At 43.3% G+C, this 18,951-nt stretch overlaps 1 protein-coding gene across 3 annotated transcripts in view; it reads right to left on the bottom strand.

The window, feature by feature from the left end:
- Positions 1-13,931: 13,931 nt before the first annotated feature.
- The window catches only part of FGF5 (fibroblast growth factor 5), a 38,130-nt gene continuing 33,110 nt past the window's right edge, over positions 13,932-18,951 (bottom strand). For all 3 annotated transcript variants that reach the window (XR_014711515.1, XR_014711516.1, XM_084627509.1), the window contains 2 exons: positions 16,348-16,509; positions 13,932-14,105 (listed from right to left, as the gene is read on the bottom strand). Coding sequence is in view for 1 of the 3 variants with exons in the window: in XM_084627509.1 (XP_084483635.1) it covers positions 14,093-14,105; positions 16,348-16,509 (175 nt within the window). In the remaining 2 variants the exon portion in view is untranslated. The remainder of the gene's footprint in view (positions 14,106-16,347; positions 16,510-18,951) is intronic.

Raw genomic sequence — 18,951 nt, 5'->3', positions numbered from 1 at the left:
CTGGCTCTGGTTGCTGCAGCTCTCCTCCCAGGGCAAATCTGCTCTCTCTGGCTGTGCCTCTGGCTTTGGGGCTGCAGCTCTGCTCCCAGGACAGGGTCTGCTCTCTCTGGGATGCTTTTCTGGCCCCTCTGGATCTCGCACAGCTCTGCTCCCCACCTCAACTCAGGCCCCTGCTTCCTCCTTAGCTCAGCCCCACTCTGTCTGACCCAGGCAATTCCAGCTCACATGGAGGACGGGACCTCCCTGGCCTCCTGACTTCCTGATTAGCGTGCCTGCCCTGTCATTCAGGCTGACCTGGAGTATTGGCCTTTCCCCATTGTTCCTGGGGGCTGTCAGTCTCAGGGTCCTGATTCCCCATCGACCCTTCCCCCTTTTTAGTACTGGGAGCTAGCAACGAAGACACCCCCACTGAATGTTAGTAAGGGGGCAATAGTCCCCTTACACATTCTTTACTATTTAGGCACTAGTATTCAGCAGGTTTCAGGCATTTCTGCAATGTAATCACTACAATCGAGTTTTAAAACCTCAGGAAGCCCTGCCTAATGAGTATAGTTGCCATTTATTTCTCCAACATATCCTTTAAGGAACAAATGTGATTGGCAACCTGATTAAGTCTTCCTTGAAAAGAAAAATGGAAAGGATATAAATAAAAAGATTCTTGCACTACTCACTGAATGTCTGGAAGAGTATGCTGAGTGTTATCTGCCATGACCTGTACTTGGATCTTTTTCTTACCATTAGTGTAGAATGCTGCAAGCCTTTGCGCAGAAAAGAAGCCCATGGAAGTCTAGAATACCCACAGAAAGCTAGCAGAAAAGGAATTAATGAGCTCTAAAGTGCTAGTGAACTGTCTGTTCCCATTGTAGGATCTCTGTCACTGTCAGACAAAGCTTTCCTTTGAACATGTATTCTTGGTTTTGGTCTACAATTTTTAAAACCTGAGATTTGGAATTCTTCCCAAGCCGCAGACATTCCAATCTTGACAAGAGGACAAGGAAGGGTTCACAGAGACAGGGAAGCATATTACATGTGCTACAAATAACGCACCCTTTAATAAATTAGAAGTCTCTCTCAAAGATGGCAACAGAAATGGAAAGGTCTTAGGCATTGCAATGCTGAGTGTCATGGTGCCTAACTTTCAGGCATCTAGAAAAATCACAGGAACAACAGTGTAATCCACAAAGCTGAGTTCACTGCAGAGATTCCCTATACAATAGGAAATATGCCTTATGATCTTGGATGGATACTGAGTCACCAGTAGTCTGGCCCATTCAAGCAAGAGGTATGTGTCACCCCTCCTCGGCTAGTGAATTATATAGTTTATTGCTCAATTGTCTGCCCTTGTAACAACATAGAAAAGTCAATGGAAAACCATTAAAGCCAAATTATAAACAATCAAAACCAGTTGGAGGTAAAAAAGGAAAAGACAGGGGATTGCCTTGTCTGTGAATAAAGAAAAAAGACATTCAGTATATCACAGGGTGGAGAAAGACACACTGCATCCATTCACAGAGGAGACATCTCCTTGAGCCGGGAATGTTTCGTGAAAGACTGGATCCCGGTTCCTGGGAAACCGGCCAGCTCTGCAATAGACGGAACTGTTAAATCTACTTTATTAGATAGGAAAGGTAGCTATTAATAAGGGTAGACCCTATTTCTCATTTTATTATTTTGTTCTGTATTGTAACCATTTGTTTCCATCACTCTAGTTTCTGCTGAAACCTCTACCCTTTCTTAACTAAACCTCCTTTTGTTTTATACATGCTGTGCGTTATACAGTGGTGGTGACTTAAGGTAGAACTAGTAAACTGGGGTACACTGCTCTTTTGTAAGCAGAGGATCAGGGATCTCAGAGTAGCTAGTGTCTGTGGCTGGATATAACAGAGGAACATTTCAAGGGGACTCAGGTACACCTCTTGTTAACCTGAAAGGCATAGACAGAGGTGCCATAACCAAGAGGGCAGTGCTTGTGTGGCTGAAAGGCTGGAGAGGGAAGCGAGGGAACACCCAGCTACCACAGGCAAGACACTGTCTCCCTACAGGCAGGGGGTAACAAGGTAACTCAGTCCTGGGTATCCCAAGAACCATCACACAGCTCCTTCATATTGAAGCTGTTGCACTGTGGATAAATAATGAAAAAGTGATTGGAGCAGGGGGACTGGAGCCTGCATCTCCCACTTTCTAGGTGGATGCCCTAATCACTGGACTAAAGAGGGAGGCAACAACAAGCATGCCTGGAGGCAGGATAGGCACCTAGGAAATTTTTACTCTGAAAAATTTAGGTCCCTATAGGGTTTGGCATGAGTTTTGTGAGTTGCAATGGAACTAAAGCTGGGGTTTAGGTGCTTAAGTGCCTTTGTGGATCCTACCCAGGCTTCTCTGAGCTTCATGACTTTTGCCTTACATCCCTGTAATCTATGCAAGGTGCAGTCTCAAAACTCATCTGCCTCTGGTATGGCCAGCCCCCCTCATTCTCTGGACTTATCTACACAGCAGTTATTTTATAAATTTTTCCACTATTTAACCACCTGTTTCGCTGGTGTAGACAGATGGCCAGCAGCCACTGGTGTTTTAACAACCACGTCACCCAGGCTTGCTCTGAGCAGAGTCAGATGACAGTAGTTAGAAGATGGCTGGCTGCGAGAAGCAGCAAGAATGAGAAATTTTAGGAAGACAGGGTCTTATCCAGACACTGCCCGATGAAATGGGAAGTCTTCAAGATGAAATGTGACCATGACCAAAGTTTTTTCTTATTTTCAAATTAGACGGGCTGGATTCTGCAATCCTTTCCCATGAATAACACCTAATTCTGCGAATAATCCCATTGACGTCAGTAGGATATACACGTGAATAAAAGTAGTAAGAATGGCCTCCTAAGGGCATGAGCCAAAGTCCACTGCAGTCAATAGAAAGACTAGGCTTCGGATCAGGACCTAAGGGAAGTTTGTCCCAGCCTGGTTCCTAGGGCTGATGCAGGGACAAACAATGGTTGGATTTCATGCAGCCTAAGGCAGTCCTTCAAAGCTTGCAGGAGAGAGAATTGCCAGGTCAAAACACTTCCTTGGCCATCCATCCTCCTACTCTTTACCCTCTCCTTCCTCCAGCCAAATCCTGATTTGATCCACAGCTCACCTCGGTATACTGCCCCTGCACCTTGGCTTCTGCAGGGGCAGTGCAGAGATCCCCTATACTCGTGCAAGCAGGCCATAGAGCAATAGTGAATCAGCCCTCAAGTGTGTATATATTCTCCTTCCTTAGGGTCTCTAATGGCTTATTTCTGTATCCTGGGCAGTACAGCAATGGTTGCTTTATCTGGAAACCAACAATGCATTGATAGGTTTGCTAATGTGACAAATACCACAAAATATCAGCTTACAAACTAATTGGGTGGAATGCAATAAGACATTTGCAACATTCAACTTAATAACCCAGTTGTGTTGCAGCAAGGAATGGTTTCAACACAGAATTTATTGTGTCAATTTTAAATCTGAAATAGCTTGTAAAATAGAGCTGTGAGTTTGCTTTAGAATCATAGAATCTCAGGGTTGGAAGGGACCTCAGGAGGTCATCTCGTCCAACCCCCTTCTCAAAGCAGGATCAATCCCCAATTTTTGCCGCAGATCCCTCAATGGTCCCCTCAAGGATTGAGCTCACAATCTTGGGTTTAGCAGGCCAATGCTCAAACCACTGAGCTATCCCTCCCTCACTTATAAGTGTAACCTTAGTGATGAACTTCCCAGTGTCCAGAGTCTCCATCTCTGAAGAATGGTATTGTTTCACTGTTGAAAAACCGAGGACATAAAGCACAATCCAGCTCCTATTAAAATCAGTTAGAGGACTACCTGGGCCTTGGATATAGCCCATAAAGTGCACCCTTTGAATGGCCCTTTTCCTATTTTTACTAGGACTCTACCAGTAGTAACATCAGGGAATCATGAGGAGTGTTGAAAGCCCACAACTCCAATTAAGTAAGTGATATCCTGAAGCCCCTACTCTGTTTTTACACAGTGGAGTTATTAAGTAAGCTCAGCGTTTAATCACAAATCTTACTAAACACAGGAAGAACCTTCACACCTGAAGGAGCAAACCTCACTGTAAGTAAAACAGAGTTTGCATGAGCGTTGCTTGCATGCAGTTCTTGGTATGAAAGCTTTGGGCCCAATCCCATATTCCATGCACATCTGTGCTCTCCTTTAAGTCACAAATTATTTCTAAGGGGGTTGCAGAATTGGGTCCTGGGCTTGTTTACCCACCGTAGCCATTACATTTACTTTGTGTTATTTTTCCTAAAATGCCTAAACAGTATGTCAAATCACAAGAGATGCTGAGCACACAAGATTCCCTTTAGGCCAAGCCCTGAAGGCCTTATTTATACAAACTCCTACCAATTTCAATGAGCATTTACCTGAGTAAAAGTTGAATGAGAAATTCAAGATAAGAGACATTGAGTTCAGGAGGCATTAACAGATTAGATTTTGCGCAGCCTGTAACACGAACTCTACATTCTCATGGATATTAATTGAAAAGTGTCAGTGGTTGGATAAAATACTAGCTTTATATTGCAAAGAGGGAGTTTGAATGCTTAATTTTGTATTTTTTATTAACATGTGTATTACCTTTTTCTATCAGTGTAGTTATAGTTGAATTGTAACAGATGTGCAGTCTCTCCCTCTCTCAGATTTCCTATTGTCACTCCATCTGTTTGGGACTTTTGATATTTTATATCTGAAAAAGGCCAGGCTGAAAATGACAGAATGGAAGGTAATAAAGAAGCTCATTAGATGTTTCTCCCACCACTGGTTTCCTAACACTGTGGAAAGAGGTTCTTGCAGACTTCATTCGATTAGCACAGTTTTTAGATTTACAAGCAGAAAGTTTGGGGGCAAGGAAGATACAAAAAGTCAAATGCCACTTAATGATATATATCCTACTCTTCAGCATTCCAATAGTTTGGTCTGAAAATATAACTGCTGTAAGTTGAGGTAAAACATTACTTATGCTTAGACTGGATTTTTTAAAAGTAGAACATTTGTCCCAAAATTATGGACACAGGAATGCCCAAGAAAGGGTTCATTTTATACATCTGTTTGAAGAAAAAAAGCTCTGAAGAATTCCAGCTCCATTTCACATCACTTCTTGTGACCTTTCCACCTGCATAGTTCACCTTGGGCCCATAATGAGTTGATAACTGATGGACTAAACCCAAAACTTCGTAGTTTTGGACTGGCTCCCTTTACGATAGAGCCTGCAGTAAAAACTATCATAATTAGCTGCTCAGGCGCACAATCTGATCAGTTACCATGATGCTATTAAAAATAATGTTATTCTACCTTCCTGGCTAAAAACCACCACCACAAGCCCTTACTTGCTTCAAATGGGTGGCCAAATACAGCTTTACATCTTAATGTAGTTGAGTAACAAATACACATCAGAGAATGGGACTGAGTATTTCTTGTATTTTGAAAGAAAAATAACTAACACCCATGGCAGAGAGAAAATACCTATGATGCTCCCCAAAAATACTATGATGTGTACAACATATATTATTGCAGTCACTTACCATATGTACAGTGTGGCCAATGTTTTCAGACCTAGGGGCAAAACTCCAATTGATTTCAACGAGACCAGGATTTCACTCTTGGGACTAAATCCATATTTGGTCACTTAAGGCACCTGATTTTTAAGAGTACTCAGCAATCAGCAGTTCTCATTTACAAGCTAATGAGCCATTTACTATCTCTGCATATGTTTTAATATTTATCCCATATTAAAGACCTGAAGTTCATCTATATGGAATTAGCTGCAGGATTGAGGCTTTAGGCCTTCAGTCCTGCGGGGTCCCGAGCACCAGCAAATTGGAACGATTTCAGAACCTCTCAGGATCCGGGTTCAAACGCTGCAACTTTGACTTGTGGTCAGTTTCCTTGGCTTTATTGCTATATTTTAGAAATTTCATTATGTGTAATATAATTCTGCATGCCAAGTACCTGTCAGTGACAGAGTCTATAGCCAGCTAATATTGTTTTGGTTTACAGTCATTGTGAAATTTTTAAATGTATTTTTTAGATTATTTACATGGCATTTTTCTTTATAGAGATAAGGGTACTGTCAACATTTTGGAGGTTGAATGTCTATTGTGAAAGTTCCAGAGAGAAAATTTAAGTAAACAGAAAGAAAGGATATTCTGTGTTTGAGGAACTTGGATTGCAATTCAGAAAGCAGGCATTGGCCACCAGTCCAGATTTTCCCAGGATTGTCCCTTTGCATGAGGGTAGTTGTTCCAGGAAATCTGTAAGGGTGCTCAGTGCACACTGCCACCTATCTAGTTTTATGCTATCAGGATCATCCCAGATGTCCTGGGTTTTTTGGACCTCAGAGATGGCAATCCTATATCCTGGCTCTGCCACAGACTTCCTCTGAGACCGTGGCCAAGTCTCTTAATCTGTGCCTCAGTTCCCATCAGTAAAATGCGGATAAGACAAAGGGTAGAAGAAAGTAGTAGCATCTATTTATACAGTAAAAGCTTTAGGATAGGAATGGTCTCTTGCCTTGTATATGTACAGCACCTACCGCAGCAGTTCCCTGATCACAGTTGGGGCCTCTTGACTGTTAGCATAATACAACTAATAATTAGATGTTTCACCCAAATAAATACACAAAAAACACAGTAGTTTATACTTTAGGGTTTAAAGTCTGCTCCTTGTGTCTTTTCTTCTGTCATTTTAATTCAATAATTTCTAAAACAGCTCAAAATATTCAATACACCACTCTTAAAAAGGTTGGTTTCATAAAATTAAGAGTAATATCCCAACCATTTGTATGGGACCAAACTTGACATCAAGCACTGAAACTTTTCTTTTTCTGCTTTGCAAATTAATACCCTACACTCTTTCCCAGCCACCACAATGTTCCTTATCTCTTGGGACATTTGTAACTAGACCACGTAGAAGATTCCCCACTTTTCATTGAAGCGGCAACACTCACAACGCAATAAGTGTTTTCCTGGCAGTTCTCAGACTATTTACTGTGCATTCAGAGAACAGTTGGCAGGACCTCCTGTGGATAACGTGATATGTGCACTACTTAAGAATTTCTTGAGCAATCCTAAATAGAACATAACAGAATCATATAAATAAATAAACTAAGTTTGATTAGAAAAAAAATCCGGTATATTTTTAAAAAAAAAACAAACAAACAATACTGGTGTGTTAAAAACTAACTTCACTGCTTGCAAGTCCACGAAAATGTTGAACTGCAAACTGCTGACTAGCCAGTGGTTCATACATGTAAACACAATTACTTCGTTCCTGAGATTTTACCACCATTTCAGGGATCCTGAAGCTTCAAACAAACTTCTAAATTCTCAAACTAGTGAAAGATCAATCACCAAACTAGTTGCATTTTCCCCCCAGGGTCTCTACCATATCTACATGATCCTGATTTAGAAAGGGATTAAAGAGGCTGTTTTCAAATTAATAGTGGAACGAGATTTTCCTTGAGCTCACAGACGCTCAGTCATAATAACCCAGTCTTTAATTACAGCACTTAAGGTGAGATTCTCAGAGGACCAGAAGTAAGATTAATTCATAAGGCAACAAATTTTACATCAAGCTTAGAACTGGGAATCATTAGTAGTAAATTAATTAGTAGTAAAGTCAACACTATTCTGCTTTTCCCAGATAAATCTGGCAAAAGTTTACTATAATCCTTCCCAGTGTGCCCAGAAGTAATTTAACATGAACAATAAGAAATTAAAGAGTACGTGATTTTCTTTGGGGGTTTTATAGGAGGCAGTCTGTATTATTAACATACAAGAGAGCAGGGGTGGATTCCCAGTCAAGCCTCTAGACCCCAGGTCTAACATGGGCAACACAGGCACTTGGCATTTTTCTACATTAAAAGAGGAGGTTGAGGTTTTTTAACGATAACCATTTTCCTTATGCAGGGGCACATTAACACCTTTAACTCCATTCTGCTGGCCAGAGACAACATTAGTCCTGTGCCATGAGCTCCTCCACTCTGAGGGAGACCCCCGCCCCTCCAATAACACCCAGGTTCTCAATCATAAGGAGAGATACCTTCATTGCTGTATGTGCCCTGAGGTTTCCTTTGCCTACAGACTTCCATAACAGAGGCTAGGAAGGAAGGAGAGCTGCAGATGATGACAGAGCACAGATCCCAGCTCCGTTACAGAGACATTTCTTTACATAATTAAAAGACATTTATACTAATTCTGAACCTCTTGAACATAAAATAAAGTATCAGGCAAATAAAGTCTTCAGCCTTATCCAGAGTTACTCTTTATACAAGCTGCAGTGATTAGAATACTGTGTGTGATGAGTGCTATATTCTTCCCTAAAACGTTGGCTAAAGCTGCTATCAGACTTCAGAGTGAAACAAGATACTATTTGCTACATTGCCCTAGTACCTGTTTTTTCCCCCAATAAACACTTTCCCGGAATACTAAACTCAGAACATTTTCCTCTTTGCAAGGAGATGTAGCCTTTTGCAGAGAAACGAACACTCAGTTTCATAATCCCAGTGTGCGACTGTCTGTTCTGTAATTGATATTTAAGCTTGATAACATCTCACAACATTACTGGGTTTTTGAACTATAAGGGATGCAATACCTGCAAATGCAAGGGAGGCACAGCTCACTAGGGGAATGGAGGAAGCTCCAGTCCTTGCAACAGTTTTTGGGTGTAGCTTAAAATAACATCACAGCATTTCTTCCTTCCAATTTGAACCGACCAGCTGGCTAATTACATTGGTGCATTTCAGGTAAAGAAAACTAAAGGTCCGTTACCAAGTGGAACAATCCGTAACATAGGGGCGGGCAGAACCATAAACAACCAGCCAACAAACATACATCCAAGAAACTATCGCTATCAGTATTAGCAGCTTGACTAGCTAAATCAGCACTTATTGATTAATCCCCCTCTCCTTACTGACTTTCTGTTTTACTCCATATCCCATTTATACTATTTCCTGTTGCCTTAACAGGCTAACCTGCTGCAACCATCGCTGGCCCTTGATAACAATACTTGTTTCTCAGGTGTACGTAGTTGGGGCTGTAATCACCCAAACCTATAAACTAACCCGAGGGAAGAGGGTAGAAGCACATACACACCCATTCCCCCTCCCAAAACAAAGCCGGTGAACTAACACCACACAAACAGGTAGCCTCTTAAGGGACATGACTACCCAATCACAGACCCACTAAATATTACGACTTCTATTTGCACATTGAGGCCATGGGAAGGAGGATGGTCTGGGGGCAAAGGCTTGGGTTTTAGGATATAGGAGTTAAATTCCTAGCTCTGCACAGACTTACTATGTGACTTTGGGCAGGTTCCAGGCTAAGATCCTCAAAGGTATTTAGACACCTAACTCCCATTGATTTAAAGGGGAGTTCCCTTTGAGGATCTGGGGCTTAATTCCTGTGTGCCTCAGCTACTGATTTGCCAACCTCACAAGGACAGTACGAGGGTAAATCTGTAAACATTGGAGTCATTTAAGATAGATACTACAGTGATGGGGACCATAAGGTCCAGTTCTCCCGCTCCAATCACTGTTTTGTTATTTAGCCACAGTAGAACAGCTTCAATGGGAGAGATAGAGGGCGCCTTACATTGCAAAATCCCATAGCTCATTAGTTAGAGTGCTCTCTGAGGAGAGTTCAGATCCTTTCTCCCCCTCTGGCAGTGGGTATCCCTCATTGCAAATACGTGCTTTAACCACTGAGCTAAAAGTCTTCAGGAGGGCATTGGCACACCCCCTCCTTCGGTAGTGGCCAGATTTTGGCCTCATCTGGCAGGCATGCTCAGAGGCCTCCTACCAGCTTGGGCCCTGCACAGGACTCAGGTGACAGAATGCCCTGGTCCATGGGTATTTGGTGGGAGCTAGATAGGCACCCGGAGGCCTGGTGGGGGCTGCAGTTTGCATGCCCACAGGCAGAAACTGAGGCACCAAGAGGACATGTACCCTGAATACTTAGGCACCAAGTGAGTTTTGGGTTCAGTGGAAGTTTTGTGGATTCCAATGAAGCCAAAACTGAGGTTTAGATGCCCAAGTACCTATGTGAATCTCGACCTAGGCCACTAGCTATATGCAGCCAACCTGGAAAATTTGTATCTAAATGGGAATGAGGTAGGGCATAGACTTGAGCTGGAAAATACAATCTGGAACCCTAGATCTACCTTCACAAAGGCCCATGTGGCCCTGTGACCCCCTCAGTATGTCGTGATGGTGGATGGAGTTGGACAGGAATGTCAGAAGTGGAGTAGGTAGCAGTTTAGTCTGATTAACCAACTATAGTTCCTCACACAAAGGCTGAAGTCCCGTAGACTGTAGGAAGCTCGTCAATGAGGATCTGTGGTCTGATGACTCTCCTGTAGTTTGTGAAGCTGGGGATCACTTTTGATGAGCCTTTCATGGTTCATCAGACATCTGTTCTCTTCTCATGAACCACAGGTCGTTCATCAGAGTGGAGCTGCAGCCTGTTCTAGATTTAACAGACCTCATCCATTTCCTGCCCCAGAACATCTTTCACACAAGTCCGCCAGGCCCCCACTTGATGTCTAGGAATGGATTCTTCAGGGGTGGGGAAGCTGGGATGGTGGCTAAACCAGTTTAGGATTAGGGTTAGAGATGTTGGGATAGGAGATTAGGGAGTAGCCAAAGCACCAGCACCAGAGTGTCTTTGGTGCACCAGTGCCTTGGCACAGGGAGTCTGTGAGGCCCCAATGCTGATACCATGCCTCACTAAGGCACTGGTGCATCAACACCGGCGGAGTCCCTGAAATGCCAGTGTTTTGGTGCTTGTACCCAGTCCTAAAATCCAGCCCTTCTTTCACCATTAGCCTTCCCTCTCTGCACATCCCAGTCCCCTTTCTGCTCGTATATTCCACAGGAACATTGCACACGAGGAACTGTAAAGTAGCTTTAGTCCTAACACCTGCCAGATCTGTTAACACCTCTTCCATTGTATACTGCTATTTAAATTGAGCACTTACATCTGTTTCCTTATTATATAAATGTGACTTAACCCAGAAAAGCACTTTTCCTGGGGGTAGATGTGCCATCATCTAAGGAGGCCCTAAGGCACCATGCAGCCATAAATACAATTTTTTTTTGAAAGATCCATAAAGCTGATGTGCCGCCTACTGGGATCACTCGGGAGTCCATGGCACTGTTTGCAAACGTAGGTCCTGATTCCAGTTTGGGCAATTCCAGTACATTTTGCCCAATGAAATTCCCCCTAGTAGTGTAGCACACGAAGAATTAAAGAATTCTTCGTGTGCTACACTACTAGGTAGCATTGCTGTGTTCTCTCACCAGTGCTGCCATGTTCCACCCTGGAGATGGCTGTATTCCCATACACCAGGCCAGAGTGTGCTTATTCTTGCATGGGTGTGCAAGGGATAGAGGAGTGTGACTTCCCGCTTTGAACTCCCACCACACGTCGAGCAAGGCATAATGTAGTCCCTGCACTTTCCTGAGCTCCATCCTAGCACTCCCTGGCCGGGGCCCTGCCTCCTGTCCCCTCTCACAGGCCAGCAGAGCTGGCCAGACACACAGGGGAAAGCCGGGGCAGGAATGGGGAATTCTGTCTGCTTAAGGCACCATGTCTCCTGGAGCTCTGAGTAAGACAGAGCTGCTCCACACCACCACCAGCGTGGGCTTGTGCCTCAAAGGCACAATTTGGCCCACAGTTTGCAGATAGCGCGTAGAGTGCTCAGGGATCCTACTAGCGGGAAGATGCCATTCAGACTTAAATAATTCCCATTCAGATGGCAAAGCTTAGAAAGGTAGATGAAAGCCTGAGAACTTCATGCAAAATCCCTTCTTCCCCCTTCCTGGGCAATGAGGGGGAAATGGATCCCCACTATTTTGATTATTGGGGCTACAAATTGTACCCTTATTGTGGGCGAAAATGTAAAAAGTATGGAGAAGTTCACAAGCTGTTACAGTATAACCATGAAAATAGGTCAAGTGGTTTACGGCGTGGAATGTTGTAACAAGTACAAAAGAGCCAGACAAAGAAGCTGGATTAGTCTAACCCCAAAAGGCCACATTGATATCATCTAAGGACTGTTGAAATTATGCTTGGTAAAGACAGAAGATTTGGAAGTTAATAGACCAATAGTGGTGTGATGGATATTAGACCTAACTGGTGGACAATATCATGAGGGAGAGGAACTATGATGTTCACTTTTTCCCCTTTTTGGGTTCCGAGAAAGAGACTTTGAAAAAAGACCCATACTGTTCAGATCAGTTCCACTCAAATCTCCCTCTCGTTTCCCATCCCAGTTTGCATCCCACCTCATCCCCTGAACTGCCAGCAACTCATCTCAACTCATCTAAAGGACTTTCTTCCTGAGAGGAAGGCTGGATGATCTTCATCTTTTTCAAGGAACTTTGTTTTCACCTGTGACTGCACGGTGATGGCTACAGGGTAGCCATTAGCAGGACTGCATCTGCTCTTCTAGTCAGAACTGCAGTCTGGCTGTCCTGCTTCTCATGTAGAGCAGAAATAGCCTCACTCTGCTCAGCTCAGCACAGCTTACACTGGTCACGCTGTTGGAACTACCCAGGCACTCCAGCAACTATACGAGCACATATGCAATTGTGTTAATTTCTGCACTGTGGACTCATCTGGAGTAACTAGGATCTCCATGAATTCTCTCTTCCTGGGTGGTACTTAGTCCCAGTTGCCCTCATCTGATACAGATGCAGGAGACAGAGGCTCACTGGGCAGGACTGCTGTGCAGAAGGTCTGTCTGTCTGTCTGGACCACCCAGTGCTGAGGAGGCTGGAAGAGATGGTCCAAAGTTAGCTGCGGTCCCTGCCTTCAGGGTGGATAAAAATATGTCTTTTTTTATTAAAAACTCAGATTTTTTATTTCAATTCAATAGAGGTTTATTTATTTATTTTTAAAAACAAACCTATTTAAAATTAAATGTGAAATTATGGCAATCTGTGTTGAGGCCCAAATTTGCTATGTTCCATTAAAATGATTCAAGTTAATTTTAAAAATAAAATAAAATTTAAATTAAATTTAAATTTAAAATTTGCTGCCAAATTTTAAAGAAAGCAAAATCACTGAAGTGCGGAAGCCACTGGCTAACCAGCTGGAACCAGAGTTTATTGAAGTGCTAAACCAGCCATTGACAGCAGTCATTTCTTCTTTAGGTGCAGAGAGAATATTTTCTCCATTTCAATTTATTCAACTAGTTCAGCTCAATGACTAGTAGATTCAAAGTTAAGAAACCAATGGAGAGTTACAAAAGCAAGAAGGCTTGTTTTCCTCTTCCAGTCTATGAATAAAAACTAGGTGTGAGGGGATGAGATCTACTAATTCTAAAATCTTGAAGAGCATCATGACCAGGAACAATCAGTTCAATTCACTGACTACAGATAATACTTCTTTTCTATAGTCATTCAGTTAGTTTTAAATGCAAAACATGTTTTGATACATTTTTGATATGCTTTTTCTCCTTAGGTACAAAATATTTAAGGTCATTTCATTTAATTAGTTAAAAAAATTAAAAATACTAGCTTTTTGCATTTTAGTTGAATTTAAAGGTTTATCCAAATAGAGCTTGACACAAGCCACAAGTAAAAGAGTTAATCCTCATCTAGAATAGCGCCTGTCATCATTTTCTAACATAAATGTAAAAATTAAGAATCTGAATAAATGCAAGTTAAGCTACGTAATTGCTTAAATAAATGTGTTTCGATATAGGTATAGATATAGATAGGTATAGTGTAACCTCCTGGTTAGCAAAAAGAAATACCAAATTTAGCACAAAGGCTATATTTAGTTGTTAATCACCATGTTTTAATGGTTACCAACCAATGAGACTCAATCTTTCTTGAGGGACATAGCTGCAAAATACAACTGCAAAACAATATTAAAATCAATGACTCTCCCACCTATTAATGTACACAATGATTAAAATTAATGATTTAAATCACTTTCTTTTAAATGGATCCACGTTTCCTACATTCCTTCTTAGGGCCCTCTGCTTTACTTGTTCTTCCAGCACTACTGCTCTTGGGGGTCCATCAGGAGATGGGCTTTGTTCTTCTAGGGCTTTGTCCTAAGTATGAGAAAAATATTATTAATCTCTCTGAACAGCATGGACTCTGTGGAGCTGGAACAGACCCATGGAGCTTGTTGGCAGCTGTGGGCCCTTCAACCTGAGCTTTAGTGCCATGTGGTATCACAGAGATCATAAACTTCTTTTCACACCTCTGTCCTGGAAAAGCCAGGGGAGAATTCAGAGGGGCAGGGTAGTAGGTGGGCCTGATAAGTGAACTAGCATATGATTGCAGTGGGTGCTGAGTTTCAAGAACTTCAAACAGCACATGGGAGAAGTGACATCTTTGTGCCCATTAGTAAAACCTTATTCAAGTGACTGCGCACAGCAATACTAAACTGTGGTGTTTACACACATCCACTGTGTTCTCTGGTGTGGTATGTACTGTAATTCTGACTTACAGTCTGGCCTCCTCTGCACTGGAGAGGTTGCCAGGCCTCCTTCATCCATTGTGACTTTGATAGAAATAATGGACTCTCATACCCATAACCCTGGAAGTAGCTGCACTACCCTGCATATGGCCCCGCTCTGTCAGTGCAATTTCATGCAGAATTCCCTTTGTTGTTTCTTGTGGCAACTTCCACTTTATGTTGGTGTCCTCTCCTGTGCCCACCCACCGCAGTCATTCTCATCCGCAGTTCCTCCTATTGCCTATCCTAGTCATCAACAGATTGCTCATGTGGCACCAGTATGGTACAGGTCACGCTTGCTCATGAACTCATCAGTGACATCAATCTCTGTGTTGGAAATATCCTGCCGCAAGCATGCCCCCTCTTCCTCTTCCAATGCCCTGCTGCTGACATCTCACTTCTGACTGGGATGTTGCCACTTCACCTTCTGCTGGGGAGTGGAAAGAGTGGGCAAAATGAAAAGGCCTACTTTAGGACCGTTCTGCCTGGTTTTTGGCACCATGTGGTAACGAGCATATGACATCACCTCTTTGCCCACTGCCTAGCTGGCCCTGAAAGACGTTTCTCAAGATGCCTAGAGAGAGAGGAGCTTCCATTTTGAAATTTAAAGGTGGAGCTGAAGCAACCTTCTCCTAGGCCATGCTATGACTGTTCTCTGTCTTCAGTAGTGATGCCTCAGCCCCCGCTCACAACTTTCCTGCCCCTCCTGACCACTAATCTGAAAGGAAAAATACAAGTTGGTGCCAAACTCAGACTGGCAGCTGGACTCTGCCAAAAGATTTTGTCTAAGGTCCTGTAGAGAAAAAACTGCTCCTCCCTTGAAAATAAATTGACAAAGTGGTGCAAGGGACAGGGGGAAAAGGGGGAAAGCTCAGCGCTCTGGGAAATGGTAGCATTCACCTTCTGCATTCTGTGGGCAAAGTCATCGGTGGCTCCAGTCCCCAGGGAATTCCTTGCTTTCCACAGCCAAAGAAGGGGTTAAAAATAATCTGGAAATACAGCCAGGCACCCGGCAGCAGCAGCCCAGAGGGCAGGTGAGTGTTGTGCAGATGGTTACTGCTATCAAAGGGCCACTCAGTGCACTCGATGGCAAGCTGGGAACGTGCTGTTTTATTCAACAGCATCATAACAGAGTGGGGAGGAAAAACTCCCACCCACAAAACAAGAAGTAAAGGAGGGGTGGAGCATGGCTCAATCCCATAATACTCTGGAGAACCTAGTTAACCCTATCATGACCACTTTACTACAATTACAAATCCACCTTGAGTCAGGGGAGCTGCCTGTTGGCAATGGGGGCTAATATGTGGTGGTGGAGAGGAGAGAGGAGGAGGAGGAGATGGGGGGAAGGGATGGAATCTGTGGGGCAAAGGAGCAGGGATAGGGTGAGGGCATGGAGACAGTTTGGCTTAGTTCAGCAACTTGTTGGTTGTTGCTCTTCATTTTCCCAGTCTCTGGGGTCGGGGGAAGGGGGAGTCTCATGAACCTCTTGAGCACCAAATGTTCCCAGGGCTATCACCAGCCCAAATGGCAGGGCTCTCCTGTTTCTCCTTTCCTTTTCATCGCTCTAGGATCTCTAGGTCCAGCATACATTTGCAGAGCTCAAGGTTGCCCCTTGACGTAGGTGGCGTGTGTTCAGAATGTTGTGGAGACAGAATTCCCCCAGAGTTGCTTCTGCTGCTCTCTAGGGGTCCTTTGTGCCTGAGAATTAAGGCAATGGATTGGGTCTGTGTATGCTAGGAATAGAGGGCTTTTTCCCCCACCCCTTTAAGTTTCTCCTATCCCGATCAGATCCCGTGCACAGGTAATGCAGCACAGAGGCAGAACTGACTCACCATTCTGTGTCTGGAGGATAAAGCTCAGCAGTCAGGGACAGAGTGTGTTCAATCTCATTACCCCAGCCAACTGGACTTAGTAGGGCATCCACCGGGAAAGAGTTTCCTTTTTTGTCTCCAGCACTGTGTTGGGCAGTGAGAAAGTCCTTGTACAGGCCAGAGCTGCAACAGATGAAGATGGTGACAGACTGTGTAAGACAATTGTTTGAGGGTTGACATTGTTGCAGAGGGACTGACCTGCTTCCCACAGCTTAAAGTCCACTGTTCGGTTTGGCAGCCAGCGCTCACTTTGGGGCTTTCATAAATGTCATATATTAAGCTTTTACATGTCCCCATTTCCTAACATCTACCTGGCTCTGGTATGCAAATACAGCTAGATAATATATTGCCTAGAAATTTGGACCTTCGACCACTGAGCAGGGCGATAGTGAGGGACTTAGTAAATCTGGCCCTGAATCTTAACTTCATCACTGCTGATGCAAACGTCTGTTTATTCAGCATCACATAGTAATAATTACTGTAGTGAAGAATATGGACCAAATTCAGTCCAGGCGCCAGACAGGGAACTCTGTTGAATTCTTGCTTGGCTCAATTAATTTTATGTGCTTCAGGGAGAAATCTCTGTCCTTGCTTTTTTCAAAATGGTAACATGAATTCGTTTACAAAATATACAGCATACTGCCAAGCAGAACATCTTAAGTACTGCCTCGGCTTCCCCCTCACAGAGCAAGATGTATCAGATGCCTCCCATGGCATAATTCCCCCTTCCTCCTAAGAGCCTTCCTCAGGTCCTGAGTAGAGCTGGACAAAATTTTCGTGTGAAACCTTTTTTTCCTGAAGAATGTGGATTGAAGTGGACATGAATTCAGGTCAATTACTTGGGGGTGGGGGTGGGGGTGGGGGAGGATTCGTAAATGTCAAAACAGTTCGTTTCAGTATTTCCAAAGCAAACCGTTTCAGTTTGTCATTTTGGAAAAACATTTGGTTTGGGAATTTCCCACTATTTTATTATTTTTAAATCATTTTTTTACAGCCTCAAAAGCAAAACAAAATGTTTCTACTGATACCAAAGGAAACTTTTTTTTTGGACCTGCACCCAAACTCCGTATTCTGTATTCGGACATCCCTTGCCTTGAGATCGATACAAAGAAAGGGATTGGGAGGGGGTAGGGCTACTAATAGACTATGCATCATCTCCCACAGATTTTACTAATCCCTCTCCTGGGTAGCTTGTAGAGACTTTCTCTGCCTGAGGCTAGATTAACTTTAGTGCAGAGAGGGTCCCCTCCAAGTTAAAGAACCTCCCTGGAGAGGGATTCTAGGCACAGCTACTAGCAGGGAGAAGCCCTCACATCCCGGCCCTCCAATGGAGCCAAATGCTCCAGGAGTGGAAATGGAGGTGGTGTGAAGGCATTGGGTCCATATGGACAGCCTTCCTGTGCCCCTAACAGTTGTATTCATCATACATTTTGCGGGGTTTAGTATCCTTGTTGAAACATTTTTTAATAATCTCATAAAACCCCACCTGTAATCCCACGTGTGCTCCGGATTAACAGAGCCATGGGAGCAACAACAGCAGTCATCCAGTAAAAAGGCACTGAACTCTGTGGAATTTAAATGCACTAGAAAGAACCCTACAGTAAGGTAAAACACTGCTAGGGAAGCATTGGTTTAATTGTACCCTGGAGAAAAAAGAAGCATGGTATTGCTTCCTCAGCAGAATTTCACCTGACTGCACTGAAATCTGATAAATTCTCCACTTCCCACAGAGGGAATAGCAAAGAATTTAATGAGAAACACATTTGAACTGGACCTATAACTGTGAGATTACATGTTTGCTTATCTCTCTGTGGGATATAGAGAGATCCCTTCTTCTGTGTGCTGGGGGGCCTCTAGTCTAGTGGAATTAACCACATTGACTAGTAAATTAAAAGTAAAATTTCTTCAGACGCCTTCTGATATTCCAACAGAACAGTTTATACGGCTCGCAAAATAACAAAGCAGACGTTGTGATGACAGTGGGTCCGATCTTACAACCCTTGCTCATGGGAGTAGTCCCACTGATCTGGGACTTCTTCAGGGCCCAGTATAACTCCTATTACAACCACTGGAAAGATTTCCCTTGATGACAAATCATGCCCAAGTTCCTATGGGCTGCAGGGTCAGAGCCTTTATTTCAGTGGACTGCACATGTGAGTAATGTAACTCATGTGCTTAAATGTTTGCAGCATCATAGCCTAACATGAGTTCTCTAGTACAGGGATAAAAGTTGTCCTTTATGCTATAAATAGGTGGCCCCTATAAATCAAGGTCTCTTAAATGGAATCCAACCATTGGCAACTATCCAATGGATTGATGAAGGGATGGAAATTTCACTGTGAGTAGAAACAGACAAAACAGTCAATTTTCATTTGGTTTCAAAATCTATGTTTTGTTTTGTTCCACAAGTGTTGGTCAGTTTGTTCGGACTCAAAAGCTTATTAAGCAAAAGAGTTGTCACTTTGACAGTGAAACAGAATGGCTTATCTTAGAATGTGAGCTCCCTGGAGGAGGAACTGTCCTTTTGTTCTTTCTTTGTACCACGGTGCCCCCAGCCCTGATTGA

The sequence above is a fragment of the Lepidochelys olivacea genome, assembly GCF_965140295.1.
Source record: "Lepidochelys olivacea isolate rLepOli2 genome assembly, chromosome: 4".
Lineage (NCBI taxonomy): Eukaryota > Metazoa > Chordata > Testudines > Cheloniidae > Lepidochelys > Lepidochelys olivacea.
The sequence above is the reverse complement of the archived record's forward strand: the minus strand, read 5'-3'. Positions and strand labels throughout refer to the sequence as shown.